The sequence below is a fragment of the Cryptomeria japonica genome, chromosome 8 (genome assembly GCF_030272615.1).
Source record: "Cryptomeria japonica chromosome 8, Sugi_1.0, whole genome shotgun sequence".
In the NCBI taxonomy this organism is placed as follows: Eukaryota; Viridiplantae; Streptophyta; class Pinopsida; order Cupressales; family Cupressaceae; genus Cryptomeria; species Cryptomeria japonica.
Window position 1 is genome coordinate 223,275,049 of NC_081412.1, and position 12,107 is coordinate 223,287,155.

Below are 12,107 nucleotides of genomic sequence, written 5' to 3' on the forward strand. Positions count from 1 at the left end.
ATGATATCTTTCCGTGAACTTTATCTATATTTTTCTAACATAAATATACTAGTTTTATAATTATTTAAAATACATATTAAACAAAGACTATAAAATTTTGTTGAAATTTTTTAATTTATGCATTGATTAGACAAATTAATTAAAATTTTAATTCTATGCATTGATAATTTATACAAATTGATTTTTAAAATACATAAATAATTCTTATACACACTAATTCTACATTAGAAAATAAATTATATTATTATTACAATATTGAAAAAATAAAACAAAAAACAAATACTAATCAGTGTTACTTTTTAACTTAAAACAAGAAATAAAAATTATTGACCTAACTTTAGTGTAATGTGCGTCGGGAACTTCTGTTTCTTCCGGACTTGTGCTACTGCCACTGCCACTGGCATACGCACAGGCAGGAAAACCAGTCACTAATATTTACGCCTCTTTGCAAACTGCGACGGATACAATAACCTCCGCAGGTTAAAGAATTAGAATATGAAAATTGAGAGTCATTTTCATAGTTTTTCTATAATTGTTTTAACATTTTTTGTTTTTTTATGCAATGTCTCCTACAGGTACAGGTGCTGAATAATAGCTGCAGCACCTCAATAACGAAGTATTACAGTATCTGTAGTTACATTCTTCTGTTTGGAGGGTTCGTAATAGTGTTTCTGTAAGAGAAAATGAGCTGGGAAGACGAGAGTATTGGCCCGGATGTGATTGCTGCGGGGCGTGTAGTGAGTGATTGCATAAGCAGAGGCTCCTACACTTCTCCTGATTTGGAGGAAGCCCTTGAAGCTTCCAGATACTCCAGTCAGCCTTACACTTCTCCTCATAAAGAGGTAAACGAATGCCATCTTTTTTTTAAATTTCTAAAAAGATTGAACTTCACAAAAACCCACAAATTTTAAACTCTGAAAAACCAACCAAATTCCAATTCAAAATAGCCCAAAATGTTTTGCTAGACCAAAACAACTAAAAAAATATCAACTCTACAGAAAATACCAAAAGAATTGGACTTTACAAAAGCCCCTAAAATTCGACTTAATAGAAACTGAAAAGCCTTCACTCCTTGAAAACTCAAAAAAAAATAGACTTCACAAAACCCAAAAGAATAATGAGGTTTTAGTAGGGTATTGAGATCTGCAATTGCTTCTTCATGTTGCTATTCTACGATTGGACGAATCTCGTGCTTTAGTGGGGAGCGAGGGGCTAGGGGGGCGGTGTAGAGCGCGGGGGAGGATGTTATTTTCATTGTTGCTATTCTACGGTTGACAAGTCTCTTTTGTTTTAGGGAAAAAAATGAACTGAAGTATAAATTAAGTGACCGAGGCCATCTTTGCCCTATATTTGGTTGCATTTATCACAGTATCAGGGAAGGACTTATATTTTCTAGGATGGAGCTTGTTATTATTCTGCATTATAGAAATCTGCTAAATCTTAGGGGAAGACTTGGTCGAGCCGAACTAAGTGATCGCGGCTGCTGTGCCCTATACTTGGTTGCATTTTTTCATGCCGTTAGGCCAAGACTGGTATGTTTTTGGCTGAAATGCATATATTGCTCATCTAAATTGGAGAAGCATGTGGTTGCATCTTTTCATGCCGTTAGGCTAAGACTGGTATGCTTTTGGCTGAAATGCATATATTACTCATTCTAATTGGAGAAGCATGTTGTTCTTTCGGAGAAAAAATGAGTTGAGCTAAAAGAGGAGAGTGGTGATGCTGTGTCAGGCACTCTAGGCTGCATTTTGCATAAGGTTAGGGCAGAAGTATTGTTTTCGGGGGATGAATTCCTTATGTTGAATTGGCTATTAGAAGAGAGGTGTAGAAGTTAGAGCTGAAAAGTTGAAGTGATATCTTAAAGAGGGGTAAGTAAGACTTGAAATGGCAGAAATTAAAGAAACGGCACAGTTGGTTCCAGATAAATGTGTCTAGAAGCGAGATATGAAATGTCAGAGATCAAATAGTTTGTAGTTTGTACGGGGCAGTTGGTTGCAGATAAATGTACCCAAATGTTCACCTGTTGAAATCTCAAAGATCTAACTAGATGGCATTTCTGTTGGGCATGTAGGTTTCAATGCCAATACAAAACTGGGCCCTCCTTTTTGAACACCTTAGGATATCATTTTTATATTCATGATCAAACTTGATATTGTATTTGGTTGAAAATATGTAATGAGCTGAACTAGGTGACTGTTGTCACTGGGCTGTATATTTTGATGCATTTCTCCTAGAGCTAGGGAGGACATGTATTTTATATAATTAATTACTTTTGTTGAAGTAGTAAAAATTTAGAATTTAGATCTGAAACATTGGAAAGAGAACACAATTGATAATAGATAAATATCTGTAAGAATTTCCAAGATCTAACTAGATGCCATTTCACCGAGACACAATGCAGGCTTAAATGCCTGTTCAAAATTGTGGCCTTCACGATCATCACTGTACATTCTGTGCTGAACTGTTTTTCTGTTAATTATCAAGCTTGTGGTGACGTTTCCTGTTACAAGGGTTAAAATCCACATGCTAAGGATTGAAATATTGTGTTGAATTAGCACTGAACTGTTTTTAAGTTAATTATCAAGCTTTGGGTGATTTATTATGTGGGAAGAGTTAAAATTGACATGCTAAGGATAAAATGTACTATTGAGACAAATGTTGTGGTAAGAACATGAGAAATAGATTGCTACTTGAGGTTGACAAAGAAAAGCTGTTCTTATGTGTAGGATTCTTGTGAAGAAAAGTATAGTCTTATTGACTATATATAAGCCTAAGGCTAATTCTCCTTGCCACTCAATCAAAATTGTGCTAATGATCAAAGTGGGGCCATATTTTATTGTGCTTGCCATTTTTTAGTTTGCATCAATAATATTTTGACTTAATGCATTTTATCTGCTGGTTGTTTGAGGTTCCTTTCTGCCATGCGGTCGAACACTCCGTCCACTACTTCTGCCCAAATCTTTATCACTCTCAAGTGAGGTTTAACATACCCAACTGGGTAAAAATCCTGCATGTGTTTTGTCTGCTGATTGGTTGAGATTTCATTCAGCTGTACAATCAAACGTCCTGTTCGCCACTTTTGCCTAAATCTGTAACACTGTCAGTGAGACTTATATGCTCAGCTGGGTAAAACTCTTGCCCATTGTCTGTACTTGTAACTGGTTGAAGCTTCTACCTGTATGCTGGTTGTTATGTAGTAATGCCAGCTGGTTGGAGCTCACATTGACCATTCAAACAACATTGCATCAAATTTTCACAGTAGATTCTTAACTTTTAAAATCTTGTTAATCAATTGTACTGTTTCCTTCATTCAGTTATTTTCTTCATATTTGGAATGTCTTTTTTGGTACAAAGGCACAGCTAAATAATCTAGCACCAGAAGCACTTCTACCATCTTTTCTGGTTGTGCATGTTTTGGCATCAAGTCATAGCTAAATTATATTATATATTTCATTAAAATCACATTTAACCATGTTTTCTGGTTGTGTTTGCTACTTTGGACAATTTTTGCCAAATATAGCACGTTATTTTTTTTAAGAGTTTGTGGCACAATTTCCCATTGCAGATTTTGAGTTGCAATTCTCCATAAGCGTCCCTATTGTTGGTAGAGTCTATATTGTAGAATTGGTCTCTTCTTCATCATATCTAAGATAATATGGCTTGTAACATGCTTCTGGCCAATCTGGTCTGCTGGACCTAAAATGTGTTTACTTATTTGAAATGCTGCACTGATGATTCCTTAGTTTTATCTGTTTGATTGTCTTGATGTCATTAATAGGTTATGGTTGAAAATATCTCTATAATTGTTTGCATTATCATCATATATTGGGCACTTTAAAAGAAACTGTGTTTAGCATTCTGCTATTATATAGTTGACAAAATCTTTGCACTCAAGGTGTCTTTGTGTAGTTCATTACCAGTTCTACTCTGAAGTTTATTAGAGTTGGTTCTTAATTTTGTAAACACAATTTTTTTCTTTCTTAGATTTGATATTTTTTTGTCTCAAAATTTAAATTTTTTTCTTGTCTTTTTGATCTTTTTCATTATTTTAGAGCTTGGGAGTGCTTCAAACGCTTTTGACCTGAAGATACGCATTGGTGATGTAACAAACAGGGGACCTCATCCCCAATTAACAATGCTGAGGCTCAAATCTGTGAGTGCATTGGATCAGTGAAGGCACACGCCTGCGATCACAATGGCCCAGCGGGGGTTTGAACCTTGGTGGTCACAACAACACCACCACTTAACCAACACACTACGGGAAGAACCCCTACAAGTTTTTCTTTTGAAAAGCATGGGCCCAAAACATTTAATTTTGCTGTTACAACAAGAATAGATGCAATGTCCCCAACTAGGAGACTGTCAATTCCCAATGATTAACATACATCACTATGCATTTAAATCAGATCTAACTAAGAAATAATTAATGATTCATAATACATTTGACAGTTAACATACTTAAGCCCCAATTCCTTACTTCTTTTCGAATCAACCCTAAGGAGGATGGGGAATTACTTGTCATAGGATGCTTGGAAATTAATCTACAAGTAGGCTCCCTCAAGGCTTCAGAACCCCGTCCGTATCCCATCGTGGGATTCATGTACCTTGTAAGGAATTACTCCGCTTCTCCTTAACAAAACCAACCTATCCTCTTAAGGGGCGATAACGAGTGATTAAAGAATGGGCTAGGGGTGTACTAACTTCAAATGGATGATGAATAATTATATAACTAATTAGATTAAGCCAATTATTATATAAACTTGAATTACTACTGTAAATCTTGTTATTTCTGCCATAATGTATAAGATAAGAATAATTATAATGTCTATATTATAGGCCCTATATCTGCCTTATTACCACTGTAAATCTTGTTATTTCTGCTATAATGTATAAGATAAGAATAAATGTCTATATTATAGGGCCCTATATCTGCCTTAACTCTAGTGATATTTAGACATAATCATAATTGTAAATAAGTATTTAATTTATAATCAAGATCATCATACCAAACTGATATTTTCAACAATGGCTGTGATAATCTGCCAGCTAAGAATTTCGATCTGCCAATTGAGAGATTCGAACTTGCAGGGATTCTGATTTCTAATCCTTCAATGCCTTCCTAGATCACAAGTTGTTGCTGCTTTATATTCCTCCACTGGTTGTGAAAGATTATGACTCTTCTCACGGTGGTGGTCTTTGGGAGGAGATGTGTCCCTTAATCCATGACTAATCGTTTCTTCAGTTTAATAATTATTCTAACCAATTCTTACTTGTCTTTAGAGGAGATCACACATAATTAAAGAAGAGGATTGATTCCTTAACCAATTCTTATGATATCGGGTTACTCGACCAAAGGAGATAATACAGATGCAAAAGCATATGGATTTCAAAGAATCGATGTTGTTCAATTAATCAAGGAGACAAAGCTCCTTTAAATAGAGTTACAAAGATGATGTTTCTAAAAGAAACAATCGTTAACTAGAGGCGAATTAGAAACAATTTAAATGGCCATTAATAACACAAAGAGAAAGATATTATTCTAATACCCTCCCTTAATGGTCATTTTCTAACTACTAAGAGAAATAACAGAGAAGGTTGCCCCCTTCTTCTCAGAACACGCTGCAACAGAAGACAAGAGCTTGTCACTTACTCTACCACTTGAGATGAGTCTGCCACCGACCCTCCCAAAAACTGCAGAATTTCTGGAGATACCCAAAACAACACCAACCGTCCAACCTGATGTTGGAGAACTATTCCTCCTTGTAACTAGAGACACACCAAGAATAGCTGTCACGATTTTGAAGAAAAAGTCGGCAAACCCTCCAAACAATTGTAGATGAGCAAGATGCCCAAAAATAGACTGCAAACAAGAGATTGGTGTAGATGTTTGTACAACAACTCTAGGTGCGACTAAAAGCACACTGCAACAAAGTATAATTTTTGAGGAAAAAATTATAAACCATCCCATGATTTTTTCCATGGACAAAAAATATTTAGAAACCCATAGATAATTTTTGAGGACAAAATTATTAAAACCCACAGATTTTTTTAAGGGAAAAAAATATTAAAACCCATCATAATTTTTTTCAGGTAAAAAATATTAAAAACCGAAACAAACATCGATGCCCAAAAGCCATCTTCACGTTTTTCGAGGCACGAAAAATGAGGTACTGAGAAGATGCTGAATGCATGAAACCCTAGGTACAAAGTTCAATGCACTGAGACAAATACATGCACAAATTCCAAGGCAAATTCGTTGGCACAAAATTCAAGGCACGAAAAATGAGGCACCAAAAAAATTTGAGACCAACCTAGAAAAGCTCTTGAAAAACCCACCAAGAATCTAAAATCAGAATGTAGATCCGAGGGCTCAAAAATCGAGGCACGAAAACGATGCACCCAAAAAAATCTGACGACGACCCAATTGAGATCTTGAGAAACCCACCAAGAATTTGCAACCAGAATAAATTTTTGACTTGAATTGAAGAGTCAAAAACCCTAGTTGAAAATCGCAGAAACCCTAGGCGGCCATGAAAATAACAAATGCCTAGAAAAGTTTTCGAACCAGGAAGCCAGTTGCCGCAAAAAAAACTTGCGAAATCTATAGAAAACCCTAACACGAAACATGCCCAGAAAATCCGAAGTACAGAAGAGATTAAAAATTATTTTTTCAATTTTTTTTTAAAGAAAATCTCTACGAATTTTTGTTAATGTTCTGATACCATAATATAGATGCAAAAGCATATGGATTTCAAAGAATTGATGTTGTTCAATTAATCAAGGAGACAAAGCTCCTTTAAATAGAGTTACAAAAACAATTTTTCTAAAAGAAACAATCGTTAACTAGAGGCGAAATTAGAAACAACTTAAATGACCATTAATAACACAAAGAGAAAGATATTATTCTAATAGGAGATAAATCAATTGCAATGAAAATTGTTAAGTCTTATAGAGTAAGACAATTTTCTGATTTATTTAATTAGGATAGTGTGTTATAGCTAGGGTTATGACAATAGAGGTTTGGGGGTAGCAATGCCCTTCATGGGGTCTAAAGGGTAGTGCCTTTTGCGGATTCCTTGTCATGATACAGGGTGAGGTCAAGGGGTCAAGTCTCTACATCTTGAGGTCTTCAAGAAGTCACAAACCTTAAGGTTCATGAGTTTTGACAATTTTTTGTCAATGTGTCAAAGAAGTGAGAGCTGAAAGAAGGAATTGTGAAAAAAGGTTGTCATTGTCAAAGTTGGAGATCTCGGACTTGGCAAAAACTCGGCAAGGCCCAAAAATGCAACTTGGCAAAAACTTGGCAACTTGAAAAATTGCTTAATTTTCATTGGATCAGCATTCAAATTCAATGAGGAGATGCATCCAACAAGTTAATAAATGAGCACATAAAAGAACCAAAGTTGAGTCTAGTTATATTTGATTGATTTAAATGCAAATTGGGTACAAAATGGTATCCTCATGTGGAATGTTGATGGCTACTAGTTTGAAACAAAATGAAAATAGCAAGTTGTTTTTGTAAAACTAAAAGTAAATACTACATTTAAACATTTTACATCTTCCTCTTCCCAACTCTAGTAAAAACTAGGGGAGAGGTAGAACTAGAGGGTTTATTCCTAGAAGTTTGTGTGGCTTCACCTTGCTTGGCATGACAGGTTGTGGCTCGACCTCCATCTTGGATGTAGATGTTGGTGGCACTGGCAATGACTCCTCATCCTCCTCATCCTCCAGAATGTCATTCAATAACAATTCCATTCCACCCCCTTCGTCCATTGCTTGCCTCTCCTAATCATAGATCTTGTCCTGGTAAACAATGAAGGCTTCTCCTACCTTGTCCAATCATTGAAGGATCTATCTCATCCAAATCAATTGGATCATCTAATATTTCCTCTACTTTTCTTATGTACAACCGAAGATTGTATTGCACAAAGACAAGGTCATTGAGGCATTTTTGAGTTAATTTGTCCTCTTCTTCATGTGAATGGCCTCAAACAAGTTCCAGTTGCATTCACAACTAGATGTACTACAAGGTTGGCATAAGATGTGGAGAGCAAATCTTTGGAGATTTGGGGTATTCCCTTTGCAATTTGTACACCAACAGGCTACCAAAAAAGTATTTAATGGTTAAAAAGCCAAGTGAAAACATATTTTATCAAATTATGAACACTAAACTTGTAAGTTTGAAATTTGTAACTTGTAAGATGCATGTGATAGATGCCAAATATTATGCTTGGTGTTTGAGTGGTTCTTCCTCTCTTAGCTAGCTTTGAAGAGAACCTACCCTTTGATTCCCTATAATTTTGCAATTCATTAACAACAAGGTCTCTCACCTCAACCTCGGGTGTCATCCTCTAAATGCATGTAGTGAGGCCCTTTGTAACCTCTAGAAAAAGCAAAGGTTGAGGAAGTATCTTGTTGCATGGATGGGTTGGTGGAGTTGATTGTTCCACCTCCTATCAATTAATCTCCCATATGGATCAAATTTGAGGTCGCCCCCTTTTTAATATTTTTTGATAGACTCCTTGGCCCTATCCATGGCCTCATAAAGATACCCCAGTGGGGTTTGTTCCCTATCTACCAACTGGAGAACTCTAACCAAGGGCTTAGACAACTACAACTTACAAATACAAAAAGATTAAAGTTACAAATTATAATGAAAGACAAATTATAAAATATTAAATATTGAATTAGAATTTTAATTTTGATGTTTTGAAGTAACCTTCACAATTTGTAGCTCTTTGTGCAAATAGGTTGTTGAAGACTATGCATGCAACCCTCTTTTCTTTAGGCTTCTTTGAATGAGTTGAGCCTAGCCATGTTTGACTTACAAACATTTGTTTCAAAGCCATCAATGAACCAAGAATGCTTTGCAACGTTAAGAAAATCATTGCAAACCTTGTGACATCCGATCTTACCAACTCCTTCCCTTGGGTGTGGTCTCTCATCAAGTGAAGAACTCAAGGGTGATTGTAGCTAATTTTTATGATCCTCCTTGCATCCTCTACAATTTGTGTAACCCAATCAAGTTTGCCTTTGTCTTCCAAAGGAAGGTCAAGGACGTGCTGCACAAGGTGTCCAAAAAAGTTTCTTGTGTTTCTCTTGAAGGATTCTCCTAGTTGCCACATATGCTGCTTCATTATCATTTATCATTTGCACCACATGACAACTTGCGCCAACATTAGATCCAAAATTTCTACATTTTTTTCACTTTGTTGGAGGCATCTTTTGATTTCAAGACAACCACATCATTTTTGCAAGCAAACAAAAAATTAATGATGGTGCGGTTTTTCCCATTTGTCCATCCATTAGAAATGACAAATTGAGCACGAAAATAGCTTTCAAAATATGAAAAATTGAGCATGAAATAGGAGACAAATTAAGAGGAGAAATTAGTGGAAAAAGTTAAGAGAAAAATTAGGTGGAAAAGAAAAATTTGAAAATTAGGAAATTAGGTGTCACTAATTAATAAATTTCATTTATTGATTAGCTCAAAAAAGGAGGGAATCTAACTAGTCAATTAAATAATTAATTAAATTGTGGCATAGGATAAATAAATAAATTTATTTAACTAAGGGGAAGTGTTAATAGGATTTAATGATTAAATCATAAAACCCTAAGAGATGGACTAAGAAATGAACTAGGTCGTGACATGATTAAAGCCAATAAATGATAAGGGTTGCAATTAAAAGGACAATTGACAAGGACTTGATAATTGAGATGACATTGATTGACAAAGACCAATGACGATTTGGTCACAGATGACAAAGGATTCAATTGATAAAGGATAAATGACAAAGGATCAATTACTAATTGATAAAAAATCGACGAAGGCTGATGATTGATTGAGGTCGATGACAAATCGATCGAAGATTGATAAAAGGTTGATTTGATGAAGGTTTCCTTTGACCAAAAAGATTGACAAGGACCGATGACGAATCGATCGCAAATTGATAAAAGAGACTGACAATTGACGATTAAACGAGATCCAAAAATGATTCAAATTGATTGAAAAAGATAAAGACCTAGGACAAAACCCTATTTTGACACTGATTAGGGTTGATGATGTCCAATTGACATGATAAGCTGACGATGACCATTGATTGCAATTCAAAAATGATATTGACAAGACCTAATTCAAATGCGAGAGAATTATAATTGAAAAGGAAAGAAATGCAAAAGAATGACAAGATGCTGACAAATGATAAAGATCGAATGTGCGACATCGCAGACATGTTAAAGTACGACATTGCAAGTGTTGACCATTTTTAGATGCTTATATTTTGCCCCTCTTTGAGACAATGTGATTATGAGCGTTGCTTCAAAGAACAATCAAGAAATATGCCCCAGAAAATAACAAGGTATATGCATGCCCCCTCGAGGAATTGACCCGAAAAATCTTGAAAAGGGGCCATTTGATCGACAACAACGACAAGAAGCCATTGGTTCAAACATAATGAAAATCGGAGGTCGGATGCAAAAGATACAAGCATGACAAGGTGAAAAGGACCGCGACCAATGCAACAAGGAGAGGGTGCACGTCCATCTAGGCACCACAAAAGGCTATAAAAGGAGATGAGAGGGGTGAAAATGGGTCATTGTTACCTTCCAATTTGGTGAAATTTGAGCTCTGGAACTAAGAAGACTGCAGTAGGATGGTGGACATTCCAGTGGCAGAGGACCTTGGGGAATGTACGTAGCTTTAGACAACTAGACGACACAAGACCACAATTTGTTCTTTGGAATCTAAAATCTATTTAGAGTACTTAGCTATTGCATTGATGATTTTTTTTAAACCTAGATGCAGCAAAAAAAATGTGATATGTTTTAAAAAAACAAAGAAAAAAATTAAGAAAACCTACATGGAAATTAAATTTTCCTTTGAAATTCACTCAAAAACCACTTCAAATCTTCACTCCTTGGTGTAAAGTCGCTGCGAATGGACTGGTAGAAGGTTGGGAGGGTTTTTTTTTTGGCTGAAGGAGCAAATGAGCAAGAGCAAAATGAAACAAAATTTCCTTTTTTCCGGTCCCGGGCCTTTTGTTTTATTGCAGCCGACATTTTTTTATGGACTCGGAGATTTTCCAAATTTATAATTGTTTACATATGATGATATGTCAAAAAGAAAAAAACCAAATACAATTACATCTTCCTCCTTTCCCTCCTAGTGTAACTTAATTTATTCAAGACTCAAACTAGAAGTTAAGTGTGATGTTTCGTATGGTTTTATATTGAAATGTTGTTAGGGTTTTATATTCTGCCCTAACCAGATGTAATTTCCCCTTATTAACTTGACTGTTACAATTATTTCTATTGCTTCAAATTCGGTAATCTTTTCCTCCCTAGGGTGTTAACACACAATGCAAATTCCAAGTTTAGAATACTTAAATGAAATGTAAATACAATATTCGGAACTTACAAAACATTAGCCACAAGAGCTTTACAAAATCTGCAAGCTACACTTCTTAAACTCTGAAATGAAGGACTCAACTTCGAATGATCAAACTACAAGCTCAACACCCCATTTTATAGTTATTTGTGGGGAGGAATATGACAGTGGGAACCCAAAACCATGGGCTGAAAAACCACTTGGAAAATCGATGTTCCCTTTAGAAAAATGCAACACATGGCACCTAAAAGGCAACACATGGCCAATAAAAGAGAAAGGATTGCAATACTGCTCAACTTCTCCAAAGTAAGCACCTAAGAAAGAGATTCTTACATTTGCTTTGTAGCCTCCATCGGCATGTGTAACAGGATGTTTCAACTTCCCCAAAGTGGGCGCCTAAGAAAGGGATCCCTCCATTCACTTTGTAACCTCCATTGGCATGTGTAAACGGGATGTTTCAACTTTACCAAAAGTGGACACCTAGGTGAGAGAGATTCCTCCATTATGCCTTATAATCACCACTGACATGTGTCCAGCTTTCAGGAATGCATGTATTGTCCCCTGCTTGGAAGCAGGCTGTTTATCGACAATTAATCTATATTATTGAATGCATCATTAAATATTATAACTTCTCAATTTAAATGTTTAGATTAGTAGGCATTTACTTCTTAATAATACAATTCCATGACCCAATATATCAAGGTCTTATCCCTGTTACCTC

The 12,107-nt window shown here is 35.6% G+C and overlaps 1 protein-coding gene across 1 annotated transcript in view; it reads left to right on the forward strand.

Annotated features, from left to right (window-relative positions):
* The first annotated feature begins 324 nt into the window (after positions 1-324).
* The window catches only part of LOC131027603 (nuclear pore complex protein NUP155), a 114,576-nt gene continuing 102,793 nt past the window's right edge, over positions 325-12,107 (forward strand). The window contains exons 1-2 of the mRNA XM_057957672.2: positions 325-479; positions 576-842. Coding sequence (XP_057813655.2) covers positions 684-842 — 159 coding nt within the window. The 5' untranslated portion in view covers positions 325-479; positions 576-683. The remainder of the gene's footprint in view (positions 480-575; positions 843-12,107) is intronic.